At 32.8% G+C, this 18,944-nt stretch overlaps 3 protein-coding genes across 13 annotated transcripts in view; 2 read left to right on the top strand and 1 right to left on the bottom strand.

The window, feature by feature from the left end:
• The window catches only part of LOC141377605 (cationic amino acid transporter 2-like), a 30,241-nt gene extending 26,560 nt beyond the window's left edge, over nucleotides 1-3,681 (top strand). For 5 of the 10 annotated variants that reach the window (XR_012390003.1, XR_012390005.1, XR_012390002.1 and 2 more), the window contains 3 exons: nucleotides 656-764; nucleotides 2,603-3,107; nucleotides 3,236-3,681. Coding sequence is in view for 5 of the 10 variants with exons in the window: in XM_073922312.1 (XP_073778413.1) it covers nucleotides 656-764; nucleotides 2,603-2,721 (228 nt within the window). In the remaining 5 variants the exon portion in view is untranslated. Of the gene's footprint in view, nucleotides 1-655; nucleotides 765-2,602 lie in introns of all 10 variants that reach the window. The other 5 variants (XM_073922312.1, XM_073922314.1, XM_073922311.1 and 2 more) reach the window with 1 other exon arrangement.
• anxa6 (annexin A6) overlaps nucleotides 1-18,944 on the bottom strand; it is a 230,555-nt gene that overhangs the window by 108,412 nt on the left and 103,199 nt on the right. The gene's annotated exons all lie outside the window — the stretch shown is intronic.
• LOC141377606 (platelet-derived growth factor receptor-like protein) lies at nucleotides 5,263-18,625 on the top strand. The gene is made up of 6 exons (XM_073922316.1): nucleotides 5,263-5,427; nucleotides 8,792-9,095; nucleotides 11,683-11,834; nucleotides 12,194-12,487; nucleotides 14,947-15,086; nucleotides 17,160-18,625. Exons 1-6 carry the CDS (start codon nucleotides 5,370-5,372, stop codon nucleotides 17,376-17,378), a joined length of 1,167 nt encoding a protein of 388 aa, XP_073778417.1. The 5' UTR covers nucleotides 5,263-5,369; the 3' UTR covers nucleotides 17,379-18,625.

Below are 18,944 nucleotides of genomic sequence, written 5' to 3'. Positions count from 1 at the left end.
ATAAAATCTAAACAAAATAACAAGTCAAATAAAAAATGCATTTCATATGCAAGAAAAATAAATCTTATGAGTTACAATAACGATATAATAAGTATAGTTATTGAAAGAAAAGTAAATATAAAATCATCATCTAATTTAATAAGAAAAAATAATTTTAAACAATCAAATGAAGAATGAAGTTTTTATAATGTAAAATAAATATAAAATAATTATGAATAAAAACAATTATAATTCATTTTTAGATAATTATAATTACTAATATAATTTCTATAAATAATTTGTCATTTAAAAAATGTAAAGTAAAATAATATATATATGTAAAAAAAAAAAATTTGATCTCAACCATAAATAAAATAGAATAAATCAAAATAAAATAAAAAATAAATAAATAAAATAAAATTAATTGAAAATAAAATAAATTAAAATAAAATAAAATAAAATGATAAAATAAAAAATAAAATAATTAAAATTTAATTAAATAAAATTTAAAAATTGGTAAGTTTCCCAGTATTAGATTGCGGCTTGAAGGGTATCCACTATGTAAAACACATGCTGGAATAGTTGGTGGTTCATTCTGTTGTGGCGACCCCTGATAAATAAGGGACTACCACCAAAGGAAAATGAATGAATGAATGAATAAAGGTATTGTTTACAGGTGCCGTTCCTGCCCCTGCTGCCAGTGTTAAGTGTGTTCATCAATGTTTACCTGATGGTTCAGCTGGGAGGAGAAACATGGCTTCGATACGCCGTCTGGATGGTTGGAGGTATGAAATCTGCAGAGGTCAAAACAAAAGGCAAATTTATCAGGTTAAAATCTGTGAATGAGTTGAGAAAATCTCTACACTGACATTCAGACATTAGGAATATATCATCATTTATAATTTGCTTGGTAACTCTTTGCAATAAGGTTGTATTAGTTATTGTTAATATATTTACTAACATGAACAAACAACGAGCAGTACATTTATTACAGTATTTGTTCATGTTAGTCAACATTAGGTAATGGAAATACAGTTGTTCAGTGTCTGTCCACGTTAACTCAAAGCACATTTACTAATGTTGACAAGCATGAATTTAGATGTATGCATTAGTAAATGAAGAACTATGATTAATAAATGCTGTACAAATATCGCTCATAATTGGATCATGTTAGTAAATGCATGAACTAATGAAACCTTATTGTAAAGTGTGAACACTTCTTTGGGTACAGCTTTTATTATGGGGTATATTTTTATTATAATTATAATGATTGTTTTTGTCTAATTTTGACTAGTCTACTCTTTGTTTGGTATGTGTCTTTGTATGTATCTTTTTACTTCTGCACTCTGTATATGATTCTAAAGCTCTTTGAGACACCACTTTTAAACACTTTTAAAGGAGCTATTATGCCCTGTTTTACAAGATGAAAAGAAGTCTCTAATGTTCCTACAGTGTGTATATGAAGTTTGAGCTCAAAATACCACACTAGTAATGCTGTATAACTCTCTGAAACTGACCCTTTTAAGCTTTGATACAATTTGTGCCCTTTTGGTGACTGTTGCTTTACATTCAAATGAAAAAATACAGTAAAATAAATGAGAAAGTTAAAGTAAAATAAAGTGAAGGATTTATTTTATAGGACTAAAAATTTTCATAATTTTACAAAATATTTATTAAAAAACTTATATTTTATAAAAACACAATAAATAAACTGAGAGAATAAATATTAAATAATTATAAATAATTAAATAAAGAAGACTTTTTATAAGGTAAAATATAAATAAATTGAAATAAAAATAAATTTTAAAAATACAAAACAGAAATAAAACAATAAACCAATAAACTAAGTAAAATAAAGTGAAGGATTTATTTTATAAGACTAAATATCTGTAAAGTATTTATATATATATATATATATATATATATATATATATATATATATATATATATATATATATATATATATATATATATATATTTATATATATATATTATAACAATTAATTTTATAAAACACAATAAATAAATCAAATAACCATTTTTTTTTAAAAGACTAAATTAATATTAAGTTATTATAAATAATAAAATGAAGGAAATTTTTATAAGGTAAAATAAAAAAAATATGAATAAAAATGTAAATAAAAAAATAGAAACAGTAAAGTAAAACAAAATGAAGAATTTATTTTATAAGATTATATCTCTTTAAAATATTTATTAAAAAATAATTTATTTATGTATATTTATATAGTCATAAATTTATTTCAACAAATAATTTTATAAGACACAATAAATAAATTAATTAATCAATTAATTAAAATCTGCTAAAATTTGGAAATGAGCGAAAGATGGTCACTAGTGGGCGGGGCTTTCCCCCTCTGATGACACATACAAAGGGAGAATGTCAATCAAAGTGTTCTGCAGACTTATCAGGTGTGTTCTGCAGACTGTTTTATCAGGTGTGATTATAAAAACTGTAATTAATATATTTTTACCATTAGATGCTGGTCATATTCACACACTGCTGCCACACAGTTGTGTTTGAACCACTTATAAAAGTGATTTTTGCATAATAGCTCCCCTTAAAATGTGCTATACAAAAATAACATTATTATTTCCTGTTCAGGTCTGTTGATCTACTTTGGATATGGAGTTAGAAACAGCATGCAGAGGGAAACGTTACTGAGCAGTCAACTCACCATCCAAACCAGCGACACCAAATCTGATAAAGACACAGAAAAATAACTCATGGAAACACGCCTGTACAGATCATCTATCATCAACGTTTGTTGTATTTGCAGTGAAATATTCAGTCTTTTTTAGATACTTTATTTTTGTACACTTTATATCTAAAACTTCACCATTCTCTCATTATTATTATTCCATGTATGATATCTTTGAGGTCAATAACACTTCTGAATGCTTTCAAAGAAGTCTCTTATGCTGAACAACACTGTATTATTAGTAAAAACAGTAATAATACTGTGAATATCTACAGTTGAAGACACAATTATTAGCTCTCATGTGAGATTTGAGTTCTTTTAAATATTCCTGCTTTTAATGGAGGGAATATAGTAGTTAAACAGCTTGTTTCTTTTGTTTTTGCTATGTTGACAGTGTAGAACACAGGTGTCAAACTCAGTTCCAAAAGGGCCGCAGCTCTGCACAGTTTAGTTCCAACCCTAATTAAACACACCTGATCAAACTAATTGAGTCCTTCAGGCTTGTTTGAAACCTACAGGTAAGTGTGTTGGAGCAGGGTTGGAACTAAACTGTGCAGGGCTTCGGCCCTCCAGGAATTGAGTTTGACACCCCTGGTGTAGAATATTTGACTAGATATTTTTCAAGATACTAGTATTCACCTTTAAGTCACATTTAAAGGCTTAACTAGGTTAATTGGGCAAGTTAGTTTATTCTGTAGACAATTGAAAAAAAAATTTAACTTAAAATTAGTCATAAATAATTCAAAAACTGCTTTTATTCTAGCCGAAATAAAACAAATAAGACTTTCTCCAGAAGAGAAAATATTATAGAACATACGGTGAAAAATCCTTGCTGTGTAAAGCATCGTTTGGGAAATATTTTAAAAAGAATAAAAAATTGACAGGAGGGGGAATAATTTTGACGTTAACTGTATGTACAGCATATACAGCAGTCAATATTTGCAGTGGATCAAAACCTTTCATTAAAGTTGTCTCTTAAAACTACTGAACAACACCCATTGTAAAGTTTTTTTTTAAGAAGCATGTTATTCGTCTGAATATTGTGTTTAAACTTTCAGGATAAGCTTTCTCAGGCCAGCCTAAAGTTTGTCTTGACAAACCTTTTTGTTCATTCATTCATTTTCTTTTCAGCTTAGTCCCTTTTTTAATTCGGGGTCACCACAGCGGAATGAACCACCAAATTATCCTGCATATGTTTTACGCAGCAGATGCCCTTCCACCTGCAACCCATCACTGGGGAATACCCATACATTCTTATTAACACATACACTACGGACAATTTAGCTTACCCAATTCACCTATCGCGCATGTGTTTGGACTTGTGGGGGAAACCGGAGCACCTGGACGATACCCACACCAACACGGGGAAAACATGCAATCTCCATACAGACATGCCAACAGACCTAGCTGAGGCTCAAACCAGCGACCCTCTTGCTGTGAGGAGACAGCACCACCTACTGACCCACCGCATCGCCCAACTTTTTAATCTAGTTGTTAATCCAGATGTTTTGCAGATGGTGACTGAGTTTAAAGTTTTGAAATTGTGACTACAGATTAGACAGAGGTAACCGTAATCAAGCAAAATAAAATAAAAAATAGAAATTTAATTAAATTAAAAATTAAAATTAAATCAAAAAGTTAAGTTAAATTAAGTAAAATAAAACAAAGAAACAAATAAAAATAAAATAACATAAAATAATTAAATAAAACAAAATAAAATAAGCCAAGAAAATTAAATATAGTAAAGTAAAATAAAAATAAAATGAAATATAATAAAATAAATGGGACATTAGGTTAAATTTAAAAAGTCAAATCAAATGTACTAAGGTAAAGTAAAATACAAATACATTGAAATAAAATCAATGTACAATAAAGAAGAGAAAATTGCAATTAAAATAAGCACAGTATGATAAAATAAATAAAACAAAGAATAAAAATAATAAAATAAAATAAAATAAATTTAATTAAAGTAAATACAATAAAAACAACAAAATAAAATAAAACTATTAAAAGTAAAGAAAAATAAAACAAAACAACACACCACATAACAAAGTAAAATAAAATAACAAAAACAAAATAATGAAATAAAATACAAATTAAAATGAAATTTATTCTTGTACTTTTTGAATAATGTGATAAAATCATCTAATTTAAGATAAATAAATATACTAAATAATATATATAAATAAATATAAATAATTAAATATACAGTAGTAAAATAACACATTACTTGTTAGTAAGAGTAAAGAAAAATAAATAAAACAACACAAAACAAGGTAAAATAAAATAATAAAATACAAAATTAAAAAAAATGAAATAAGGAATCTCTATGAATAATAAAAAATCTTCCAATTTATAAGATAAAATCAGCATTAAATCTAAACTAAATAAAAAAGCCATGCTTGTGTTTCCCCGTGCACTGATATCTTCCCAGCTCACCTCCTCAGACTGAAGGTTTTTACAGCTAAACAAACACAGGCTGCTGTAGTGGGACGTCCCGCCAGCTGATTGGTAGAATCAGCACAGAAAAACAGTTGGGCTCCAGCAGAGGAATTTGGGCTGATGTGTGACTCTCCTAACATCTCAGCTCTTTTGCCTTCGTCCATCAGTCCTGAAGATCTGGAAATACCCAACTAAACAGACTGAAGTTAATTTGCTGCTTTTGTGAATATGAAGTGGAGGGTGGTGCTGCTTTCTCTGCTTTTTACACTGTTGATCATTCAATTTGGTGAGTATTTTACCTCTGCCGAGGATATGTTGTTTACTTAGCCATGAGACGGAGATATTTATAAGTGTGTAAAAACAGCTATTCTGAAATGAACGTATGTCAAACATATACAGCTGCATGCAAGAGATGTGCTTGTTTTTACTTTGAAATGTCAGATGCAACATGTACAACATGTGAAATGCTTTGAGTCATGTAGACACATAATGAGCTGTTTCATTTATATGTTCGTTTATTCATCATTTATTGGTGTCAACTTTAATGTTTCAGATGTTTGGAAACACAAAAGGTCAAAATGTGGGTGAATTAATGGTTTTATTTTAGAGTAATGGATTTATTTACGTGACAATAAACAACGTATTTATTCTGAGCTGTACTTTTTGAAATATATTCAATAATAAGTGATCTTAAAATAACAAAATATAACACAACTAAGCAAAGAAAAATATCAAAATAAAATTTAAATTAAATACATAAAAAGTTAATTCAAAAACAATAAATAAAACTAAATAAAAATACAAAATTTAAATAAAAAAGTAAAGTAAAATTAAATAAAATATTGTAAAGTACAATCAAATAAATAAATAAATAAAAATTAAATCAAATAAAATTATTTAATTAAATATTGAACAAAGCTAAATAGATACATTAAATATGAAATAAACTAAAGTAAAACTAAATAAAGTTGAGTAAAATAAAATAAATACATACAAATAAAATAAAAAATACAACAAAACAAAAGGAAAGGAAAAACAAAGTAAAGGGAAATTACATAGAAAAACAAATAAATGAATAAATAAACAAAAAAAATAAATACATGAATAAATAAATAAATAAATGCATGAACAAATAAATAAATGAATAAATAAATAAATACATGAACAAATAAATAAATTAATAAATAAATAAATACATGAATAAATAAATATATAAATAAATAAATACATGAATAAATAAATATATAAATGAATTAATAAATAAATGAATAAATAAATATATAAATAAATAAATACATGAATAAATAAATAAATGAATAAATACATGAATAAATAAATAAATAAAATATAAAAGTAAAATAAAATAAAATAGAACCATAAATCGCTATAAATAGACAAATAAACTGACGGATAAAACAAATATATGCTTTAATGTTTTTTTTTTTTTTTAAATGGTGATAAAACAAACTTTCCCTTCAAATTGATAGTAAATTTCAATTAAAAATAGTGAATAATACATTTCATCAAATACTATTATTAACTTATTACTGGACATTATTATTCAATTATAAGGTATTAGATCTTATTAAATTAATTATTTTTTCAATTATTTCCTAACAGTTTTAATCACTAATTTACAATCATTAATTAATGTTTGTCGCTGCCATGATGGCAGTACATAATATTTTACTAGTTATTTTGCAAGTTACTAAGACTCAATATAAAGTGACATTTAAAGACTTGAATATGTTAATTAGGTTAATTAGGCAAGTCACTGGACAAAAGTAGTTTTTTGTGGTTAATAAAAATAATTTAAAAAGCATTTTATTCCTGTTAACCCAAAACATATATAAAATAGGAAATGCTGTGGAAATTTCCTTGCTCCATCACTTTGGGAAGTATTTAAAAACAAACTAAAATTGTACAGTTCGGCGAAAAATTTTGGCCTTTAACACCACTGTTAACAATTTACTGTAGAATTTACAGTAAATTAGAGGCAGCAGTTCACCAATAACTTACTGTAAATCAATTACAGCAAAGGTACTGTATTTACATTAACACCGCTTACCTTGCTGTATGTGTATGTATTTATACAACAGTTCTGTCTGGTTCTCAAATCTGATTGGCTGATAGCCGTGATATATTTAAGTAATATCAATCCCATGTACAGCCTCTTTACCCTTTGCGTATAACTCCGCCCACATACAGCCAGCAACAAGCAGACACTACAGTTTGACAAATATTACTCCTGTTAGACAACAAAATATACTTTTGAGGCTTTTTTTAGTCGAGAATATAGTTGTTTGGATTGCAACTATGCAGTTTATTTGCAAGAATAGTGCCTATTTTTAAATATTTACAATTTCTGAGACAACATGTCAACGGCCAAAGTGTAGACCAAAGACGGTTGATGCTTTCTATCCACAAGATGGCGACAGAACCGCATAATAAGCCCTTACGCTTAGAAGTTTATAACAGTCTGATTTCCAACTACAGTATAGCAGATCAAATCATTATTAAACTGGTAAGCAATACCTGCCAACACTTCCGTTTTTCATGGGAGTATCCCGTATTTCAGACCAGTCTCCCGCAAACATCCCGTTTTTATTTCTTTCTAAAAAACTCCCGTAATTTCGCCCACCCCCCTCTTTGGTACAGTCTGTAAACTAAACACCCCCGGGTTGCAAACTTTGGTACAGTACCCGATTAAAGTGGACGCCCAAAATCCGCTGCATTCTATCCTGGTACTCAACCTCACCCCCGAACACCCTCTCTCTTAATTATTGTGATATCCCGATTGCAACAGAGAAATACTGTAGACTGAAGCACTGTAAGAAGATATCTCTGTAGACGGATGACATTTCATGTCACGTTCAGCCTCATAATCTTAAATTGTAAGCAAAATCAGCAGTTTTTTAATCACTTTAGATAGAGAATCATTGAAACTCTAGCTCTAAAGTGACGTTGGTGAATTAGTAACGGCTTCTGCTGTTCAACATCAGCTGCAGATGGGAATGAATGGCGGAAGAAAGTAGTTCCTACTAAAAAAATGGGTTTTTAGACTCTTCGTGTTTGATTTTCTTATTTATATAAATGATTGTGCCGTTGAACTGTTGTATAAACGCAATATCACACTCGTAGCAGTGCGATATTGCTGTATATCAGCACTGGTGGGACGCTAAGCCAACACACGCCTCCCACCAGTGCTTATATACAGCCATATTGCACTGCTACTCGTGTGATATTGTTCATTTACAGAATGTTATGTATATATTTATTGTAAAATAAAGCAATTTTCACAATGCAACTTTAAAATAATGGTTCATATTACAGTTTAATACAGTGTAATATACAAAAATCATTAACAGTGTGTATAATAAATACAAACACAGTTTAGCATCATCAGTATTTTCAGCTGGTTTCAATAATATTTGGATGGAGCCTTTATGATGCAAGCTGAGACTGCATCTCTCAGCGATGCAATCCCAGACCCAATGCACTCAATGTAGCTAGTGATGTCACTGTGAGGGGTAGGGTTAGGGGGGTGGGATTAGCTGAGCGCATTAAAAACCATTGGATGCTGCTCATATTGCATCTGCATGGAGTCTGCAGGCAGACCCCTCTCACTGGTTTTGTCATATGATAAACAGGCATGTGCCAAAAGGATGAACCTGAAGTGAAGAGCAAAGATGAGAAGAGACGCAATGTGAAGCCCAAACCAGTGAAAGCACCAAGAAAGCCTCTCTCTGCCAAAACTAAAAGGAAAAGCACTCCTGAAAACCCGAAAGAAGAGCAGACGTCACTTACTCAGGTGCTGCAGAAGGGAAAGTTCAGGAAGGTTGGAGAAACTCTGACAGTCGGAGCTGCAGAAACACTGGAGATCAGGTGTAAAGGAAACCCTGTGCAGTGGACTGTTCCTGAATATCTGCTGGAAGACCATGAAGGACGACTGAGGTAAAACACACAGGCCATGTCCACAAGCACAGTGATCTTTTTATAAACAGAGGTTGCCCCTGCTTTAGTTCTTTAAATCTCTGTCCACATGAAACTGACAAAACACGTGTTAAAGGTTTCATGAAGTCTTTTGAAATGTGCATTTTTTATTTAATGTTTAATGTAATCTCAACTAAAAAATAACAAGAGGGCGGGACATAGAGTAGCTCCTCCCCTTTTTAATAGGGTATATGCCGAGCTAGTGTTTTTACCATACTGATAAACCTCCGGTGACCTGTTACTGTGAACTTTTTTCCATTTTATATGGTTCCGTTTGCAGCATCGATGTTGTAATGTCATTAAAATACATTCAGTTAAATTAACTTTAAATTTTAAATTTAAATTTAGTTGCTCAATCGTAAAACAAGACAAAAAGACGTTTACTCGCACGCGCCTGTCAGAATCGGCAGGCTAGCGCAGAAGCTCCATTGAATATACTGGGGTAAAATAAAAGCTCACATCATAAAGACAAGGGGGAAATGTAATTTAATGCGGTGCTACTTGTACAATCTGAGACCCACTTTATATCAGATATTACTCAGCTAGTGGAGATCACTGATTTTTACATATATAAGGTGATGTGAAAAAAAAAACATTCATTTCGGCAGAAGTGACAAGCGTGTGAACTTCCTCTCTTCATCTTCTTCTGTTTTAAAAGCGAGATTCGGAAGATTAAAGATGTGTAGCGCCATCTAAAGTCAAGGAGTGATTTTGCATACTCTTCTGCTTGACGCCAGTGAAAATCACTAAGGTTTGAATACAGAAAAACATCTCATAAAACACTGACGATAAATGCCAACGAAAAGCATCCCGGTGTGTAGGAGCCTTTAGATAGCATAAAAAAAAAAATCAATCCAGGAGGTGGCGCTGATCGACAACAGTATTACTTCAAAGACATTAAAACCAAGTAAAACTATCATTTCATAGCTGTCTGAATGTGACCGTTTACACGCATCAGCTGTCGACCGGACGTTCTTAGCATTCTTCTTACACATACACGCAAAGCATAATGGGTAATTTTGCGTTCTAAGTAAAACGTCTCTATGCACAGCCAAAGAGCTTAGAATGACCAAGAGGCGACACACAATAGAACGTTCCATTGCAACAGCAGTGCCCAGCAACAGCCCTGGATTCTGCCATTTTGGAGTGAAAGTGATCGGCTGTCCATCTCATTACTGTTGCGATGGCAAGCAGCTGCTTTGTTTTTTATTTATTTATTTAAAAAGTGCATTAAAGCTGAGATACAACCTGAAAGACGACAATACAACACTTACTATCACAATCATCAGCACTTTTAATAGTTTATTTAACAGACTTTTAATATGCTGTTGCTCTATTGGAGTCTTCATTCCAAAATGGCCACCGTGCCCTCTAGTGGCTGTTTCCCAAATTACACTGGAGTGTCGCCTCTTGGTCATTCTAAGCTCTTTGTATACCCTTTAGCAGCCAATAGTGTTTTGCTTTATTACAGCTTTGCCAGTAGTGAGAGTGGTTAAGCTCAAGCGTATCAAATGAAAAGCCAATGAGAAGCGTCTTGAAGTGGGCGGGGCATGTCAGATACTAGACAGCATTTGATTGGTCAGAAAATTTGATGACAAACTGAAATATAAGGTGATGTGAAAAAAAAAAACATTCATTTTGGCAGAAGTGACAAGCGTGTGAACTTCCTCTCTTCCTCTTCTTCTGTTTTAAAAGCGAGACCCAGAAGATTAAAGATGTGTAGCGCCATCTAAAGTCAAGGAGTGATTACGCATACTCTTCTGCTTGACGCCAGTGAAAATCACTTAGGTTTGAATACAGAAAAACATCTTGTAAAATACTGACGATAAATGCCAATGAAAAGCATCCCGGTGTGTAGGAGCCTTTAGATAGCATTTAAAAAAAATAATCAATCCAGGAGGTGGCAGTACAATACAATACAACACTTATCACAATCATGAGCGCTTTTAATAGTTTATTTAACAGACTTTTAATATGCTGTTGTTCTATTGGAGTTTTCATTCTAAAATGGCCACCGCGCCCTCTAGTGGCTGTTTCCCAAATTACACTAGAGTGTCGCCTCTTGGTGATTCAATGCTCTTTGGCACAGCTAGTGTTTTTCAGCCAATGATGAACTTGAGGTTTGAAGGTTTATTGACTATTTTCAATTCATTAGGTTTTTTTTACAGCACTGATGTTGTAATGTGATTAAAATAAATTCATTTAAAAAGAAAAGACTTAAGCATCCATTTGGTTGTTAAAGCGTAAAAACAATTTAAAAGCAGGCGCCGTCATTAGCAGCAGGCTAGCGCAAAAAAAACTCCATTGAAAATACTGGAGTAAAATTAATTTCCATGTTTTTAAACATGGTGCGGAAAAACAGACTTTTATGCAGTGCTTCTGGTTTGGTCTGATACCCACTTTGTATATCGTATGCTTCGACAGGCAGTGAATATCGCTGTTTGGCAGAACAAATAAAGTTTACAGTATCAGTAATGATCTTGCACTGGATCTGACAATTGCATTGGTTGACATTAAAGCGTCCACTGCCGTTTCTGTCTGTTTTCAGGATGGTTCAGCATGAGCGTTATGGCACACTGATTGTGGCCAATTCAACAGCAGCAGATACTGGAGAATACACCTGCTTCCCTGTGTACTGTGAGGAGAAAGACTGCAGGAAGATATATGACAAGGCCGTCAAAGTCTACATCTTTTTCTCAGGTACAACACACAGTAAAATATATCCATTCATTTCCAGTGTTCTGTATTTTAGTGATTCATGTTTTATTTATGCGTTTGAACTGCATTATGAGAATTTGATGTTTCCTCCAACAACTTTAATTGTTAAAACATTTAGAAAATGTGACTTTTGTTGACATTTTAAATAGTTTGGTGTGAAAAAAACAGCAAAAAGACCCACAGTAATGTCAACAAAAAAAAAACAAAAAGTGATTTACCGTATTTATCAAAGAGGTAAAAAGCCTTACTGTACCATTTTACTGTAGCACTTTTACAGTTTCAGACACAGCAAGTTGTTTTACAGTGTATGGCTTCTGTGTGTTTGTATGTTCATCTCTCAGACCCTCAGGAGTTGTTTGTACCATCCTCTGATTATTACGAGGTTCTTCAGCTCCGCACAAACTGGCCGGCCATCCTACCCTGTCGGGTGACCTCCCCGCTGGCCACAGTGACCTTACACCGCGAGTTTCCTCCAGCAGAAGTGAAGGTGGACGGAAGAGAAATCTCCTTTAATGCGCAGAAGGGCTTCACCATCCACAGACCCCAGCAGCAGCACTCCGGCTCGCTCTACTGTGTGGCCAGTCTGGGGAACTTGCGGCAGAGCTCCACCAAATACATGCTCATCTACGTCAACTGTGAGTGAGGCCTTGTATATGTACTGACCATTCATCTTTAAGAATATTATCATTGTTGTTCTAACAATAAGCAGACAATGGGCCCACAAAATATTTGATGTTTTGTCTGGTCAACTTCATTTCATTTGTACAGCTTTCCTGTCATTCAGACCAGCAACACATTCCAGAAAAAGTTGGGATAGGAACAATTTAGGGCTAGTAAACAGGTAAACTGGTTAAATAATGATGTGATGTGAAGCAGGTGATGTCAGCAGGTGATTGTGATTATGATTTGGTACAAAAGCAGCATCCAAGAGTGGTCTAGTCCTTTAGGAGCTAAGACGGGCCCGAGGATCGCCAGTTTGCCAGCAAATATGTGAGGAAATTATTGAAATGTTTATAAGCAATGTTCCTCAAACAAATTTGGATATTACACCTTCAACAGTTCATAAAACAATGAAAAGATTCAAGGAATCTGGAAGGATTTCAGTGCGTAATAGATGAAGGGCGCAAACCTAAGCTGAACAATCGTGATCTCCAATCCCTCAGGCGGCACTGCACCAAGAATCCTCATTCATCTACAAGTGATATCACCACATGGGCTCAGGACTACTTTGGCAAACCTGTCGCGTACCACAATACGTAGTTACATCCACAAATGCCAGTGAAAACTGTACTGTGCCAAAAGGAAGCCCTATGTTAACAGTGTCCAGAAGCGATGTCGGCTCATAGGCATCCGAGATGGGCCATCTCACAATTGAAATGTGTACTGTACAGACCCCCTAATTTTTCAAGATTCCATGATCGCTGAATCCAATGCAAAATCAAAAAATGTTTTATGCAAATTTTTGTGATCCTGCAAAATTCTTAATTAAACACAAAATAATCACAAAAATTTAAATAATAAAACATCCAGGTCCAAACTATATAAACAAAACATATTTATTTCAGTTTGCAATGAATTGTTTTACATGACTTATATACATTGCATACGCAGCGTGCGTGATGTATTTGAGTGCCTCTCGAAAAATGACACCTGCGTGACCGAATTGAAGGACGTTATTTGTTTGACATGTATGGCTGGTATTATGATGTGCGTTAAATCGATAAATTATTTTGTTAAACTCTTTCCCTGCAGTAAACAGGAGAAAACGCTTCCTGCCATTGACGAGTTTTATGGCATTTCATGTTTTAGGTGTTTTACAGTAGGGGAAGCTCTGATGCATGTCCTGTGTGTCAAGATGTCAGCTGCTCCAGGGAGTGAAATCTGAGAGAAAGTAAAATTGTGGATTAAAATAAGAGTTAAACAAACTTCTTTTGGCTTAATCCCTACCGTTTTAGACTTGTTTTAGATCTTGTCTTGACAAAATACCAAAATAATGAAGGTTTGTTTTTATGATTTGTGTCATTGTGTTGGAGTAGGCGTAGTAGGCTACCTAATATAGTAAATAAATGTAATTTCTTACATTAATATATTTTATTTTTAATTGTCTGCAAATTTCTTGTAATTACTGCCACAAAATGGCCACCGCCATCGTCATTTTTATTGCAAAAAAGTCACAAAAAATTGTGAATAACTAGGGCGTCTGACTGTAGTCAGATGAATCAGTATTTCAGGAATTTTTGGGCAGAAACGGACGCCGTGTGCTCCAAACCAAAGAAGAAAAGGATCATCCAGATTGTTACCAGCAACGACTTCAAAAGCCAGTGTCTGTCATGGTATGGTGTTGTGTCAGTGCCTTTGGCAAAGGTACTTGCGCATCTGTGATGCACCATTAATGCTGAAAGGTACATAAAGATTTTAGTGCACAATATGCTGCCTTCTTTTCCAGTGACACCCAAATTTCAACAAGACAATGCAAAACCACATTCTGCACACATTACAAAAGAGAAAGAGGATACAGGTACCTGACTGGCCTGCCTGCAGTCTCGACCTGTCTCTAATAGAGAATGTGTGGTGCATTTTGAAGTGCAAAATGTGACAATGAGGACCCTGTACTGTTGCTCAATTTAAGACTTGTTTGCAGGAAGAATGGCACTTGAAACACTTAGTTTCTTCACTCACTAAACATTATAGCAACATTACAAAGTGGTAAATGCTTTACTGTTCCAACTTGTTTTAAAATGTGTTGCATGAACCAAAATTGAAATAAATGTTTATTTAAAACAATAAAAATCATAGGAGAACACATTAAACAATGTTTGTTGTACTGTCTGCAATGAAAAGTCAAAGTCAACTTAGAAATCACTACTTTTTTTTTGTATGTAGGTTTTCTATACTCTCCCAACGTTTTCTGATTTGGGGTTGTATAAAATTAACAGTTTTCCATATTTTAGATTTATTTTTTCCCTTTTTTTGCTTATGTATTGCATTATGGGATCATGATTTGTCTCAAACAGCTTGAATATTGCTTTGCAATTATCACACAATGTCAAAGCAAACAAGTGAGAAGTGTGTAAACAGAAATGTACCCTTTCAGATCCCGCCGCTCCTCCGTCTCCTGCGCTCCAGGCATCCTCTGAGTCTGTGGCAGTGGGACAGAACCTCCAGGTGTCCTGTACTGTGATCGGGGAGCAGGACGTGCTGGTGGAGTTTACCTGGGAATACCCTGGACAGAAGGTGCACACAACTCATTATACTCAAGTAGATTAAACATATTATTTATTTATAAATAAAGCCTGCACTAAAAACTTTAACCATGCGCTGTTAAATGAACTTTCACATTTATAAAAAATAACAATAAGCAAGTTCAGACAAGTTAAGAAACATTAACAGCAGATTAACACTTAATAAAATAGCAGATCAATACAGATTAATACTTAATACTGAGTTTTAAGAAGAGATTTTATTTTTAAGAAACAGAATTTAAGAGACATTGATGTTAAAATTTTTAATTTTTTAAATTAAGTATAAAGTTTTTTTAAATAACAAAACAATAGTTGTGTGAAAATACTTTCTAAACTATTTTTAAAATGAAACAGAAAATGTTAAAAAATTGTTCAGTTGTTAATAAAAGTAATTTAAAATCATCAATCCGAGGCAAATTTTGGTATATATCTAAAATTGATCAAATTCTGATAACCTTTAATGTAATAATTTTATAACAGTATAGCAGACTACTTATTAAATATAAAATTCATATGCTGTAAAAATGAATCCAGCTGTTACTCTATGTCTTTAATTAATGTTTTGTTATGATGAACAAATAAAGCACTGATGTATCATATCTGACACAAGTCATATCAACATGACTTTTTTTTTTCTAAAGAGAAGCTGCTTCATATGAGGCCACTTACAGTATAAGAGCTGTTATATGAACCACAAGCTGAAGGTTGATGGCTTTTGCATTTGCTTGCAATAATATAATATTATATATACATATACATACAATTGACGTCAGAATTATTAGCTCCTCTTTGGATTTTTTAAATATTTCCCAAATGATGTTCAACAGAGCAAGGAAATGTTCACAGAATGTCTGATAATATTTTTTCCTCTGGGGAAAGTCGTATTTGTTTTGTTTCGGCTAGAATAAAAGCTGCTTACATTTTATATATATATATATATATATATATATATATATATATATATATATATATATATATATATATATATATATATATATATATATATATATGTATATGTATATGTATAGTTGAAGTCAGAATTATTAGCCCCCCTGTTTAATGTTTCCCCAATTTTTGTTTAAAGGAGAGCAGATTTTTTCAGCACATTTCTAAACATAATATATATATATACACATGTATATACACACACATGTGTGTATATATATATATATATATATATATATATATATATATATATATATATATATATATATATATATATATATATATATATATATATATATATATTTATATATATATATACACATACACATATATACATACATACATACATACATACATACATACATACATACATACATACATACATACATACATAGCGTTCTGCAACAAGAGTTTGCAACAGGACTTCAGCACAGTTTTATAATTAAGTGGCATTCTGTGTATGAAAGATGATGAAGGTGGCTTTAAGGGATAATTGCTTTACATCATGTTACACTTATCAGATTAAAGTAAATAAATATAGTTTTAAATTAATGCAATATACAAAAGTCAAATGTATTAGCCCTCCTGAATTATTAGCTCCCCTTTATATTTCCATTCCATTTTTTCAACACATTTCTAAACATAATGTGTTAAATAACTCATTTCTAATAACTGATTTATCTTATCTTTGACATGATGACAGTAAAAGATACTAGTATTCAGCTTAAAGTGACATTTAAAGGCTTAACTAGGTTAATTTGGTTAATTAGGTGAGTTAGGGTTATTAGGAAAGTCATTACATAGCTGTGGTTTGTTCAATCGAAAACAAATATTGCTTAAGGGGGCTGATAATATTGACCTTAAAAAGGTTTTAAAAAAATTAAAACTGCTTTTATTCTAGCTGAAATAAAACAAATAAGACTTTCTCCAGAAGAAAAAATATTACCAGAAATACTCTGAAAAATTCCTAGCTCTGTTACACATCATTTGGGAAATATTTAAAAATAAAAACATATATTCAAAGGAGGGCAAATAATTTTGACTTCAACTGTATATAAATGTACCTTTAAATCAATTATTTCCATTGATTATAACATTGTTTTCATTTACCTGTGTTCAGATTGGGCGTCCGCTGTACACGCAGGACAGTGTGCAGATAGTGCAGCTGGACGGACAGAATCGGCAGCGGACGCAGTCTGTGCTGCTGGTGGACGAGGTCCGAGAGGTGGACCAGGGCATTTACACCTGCACAGCACAAAACCTGCAGGGATCCAGAACTGCATCCACCTCCGTCAAAGTGCAGAACACACAGACCTCCAACAGGCCAGCAGAAGCCTGAAACCACACATTACACAACAATGCACTGTGTATTTTCCCACTGTGTGCAGATAAGTATCAGCCAGAGTGGACGTTAGATTACAAAGTATGTGCACTGATCCTGCAGCAATAAAGTGTAATACATCCATTTTCCTTCAGCTTAGTCTCCATTTCAGAGGTCACCACAGCGGAATGAACCGCCAACTATTTTATAATATGTTTTTTACGCAGTGGATGCCCTTCCAGCCTAAACCCAGTATTGGGAAACACCCATACACTCACATTGACACACACACAGACTCATACACTACGGCCAATCTAACCTATTCAATTCCCTTATAGCGCATGCATCAACCATGTTTATATATAATAACTCATATTTGATTGTAACTTTAACTTAATTTGATTGTAATGTAATAATAAAACAATAATAAACTAGAAATGCAGCTTTTGAAAAGCTGCACTGAAACAATAATTGTTATTAAAAGAAAGTCAAATAGGTTAAACAACTGAAGGGTGAGTAAATGATGACAGGATTGTCATTTTTGGGGTGAACTATGCTTTTAACACGTGTATTTGGGCTTCTAAGAGTTAAACACAGACTCAAGCTATTTCTCTTCTTCATTTACTGCTCCTAAAATGAAAGGTTCCGGTCTGGAGGTTTGCTCAGGTGTGAACCCAGAGGCTACAGTCGTCAGACAGGGAGAAACAGCACTAATGACAGACCGCTGTCAGTCTGTCTCTCTGTGAGAAACCACATATGAAGCTCTGCAAACATCAAGCTGATTTACAAAGAATGTAGTGCACACTAAAAAAAAATTATTCACTGGATTTACTATGTACATATTGGATTAGCACAGTCACCTCATAGCAAGAAGGTCGCTGGTTCGATTCTCAGCTGGGTCAGCTGGCATTTTTGTGTGGAGTTTGCATGCTCTCCCTGTGTCCGTGTGGGTTTCCTCCGGGTGCTCCGGTTTCCCCCACAGTCCAAACACATGCGCTATAGGGGAATTGGATCAACTAAATTGTCTGCAGTGTATGTGTGTGATTGAGTGTGTGGGTGTTTCCCAGTACTGGGTTGCAGCTGGAAGGGCATCCTCCGAGCTTAATTTTGAGTTTCACGGCAAAGGCTGTGAATACTGATGTACGTGCGATTTTACAGGTTTATATTTTTAATAAATTTGCAACAATTTCCAGAAACTCTTTTGTCACATTGTTATTATGGGGGATTGTGTGTAGAATGTTGAGGAAATAAATTAATTTAATCCATTTTGGAATTATTATGTTTCCATTATTATATCCATTATTATGTTTTAGTCAGCGAGGTGCACAGTCATTCTACAAGAGCACGCAGCAGGGATTTTTACCCATATAGATTCAAGAGTGAATCAGGTAGAAATTCTCTTTTTGTGTACGAGCTCTGCTGCTTAGAATATTTTGCCCACCATTTTTGTTTTAAGAAGGGAAATTAAAAAGTGGTTGTTTTAAAGTTGAAGTTTTTTTGTTGTGCTGAGTTGCTGAGCTGTTGATATTTGCAATCCATTAATGATTTGCCCGTCCATTTTTTAAGAATATCGAGGACCACAAT

The sequence above is a fragment of the Danio rerio genome, chromosome 14 (assembly GCF_049306965.1).
Source record: "Danio rerio strain Tuebingen ecotype United States chromosome 14, GRCz12tu, whole genome shotgun sequence".
In the NCBI taxonomy this organism is placed as follows: Eukaryota; Metazoa; Chordata; class Actinopteri; order Cypriniformes; family Danionidae; genus Danio; species Danio rerio.
The sequence above is the reverse complement of the archived record's forward strand: the minus strand, read 5'-3'. Positions and strand labels throughout refer to the sequence as shown.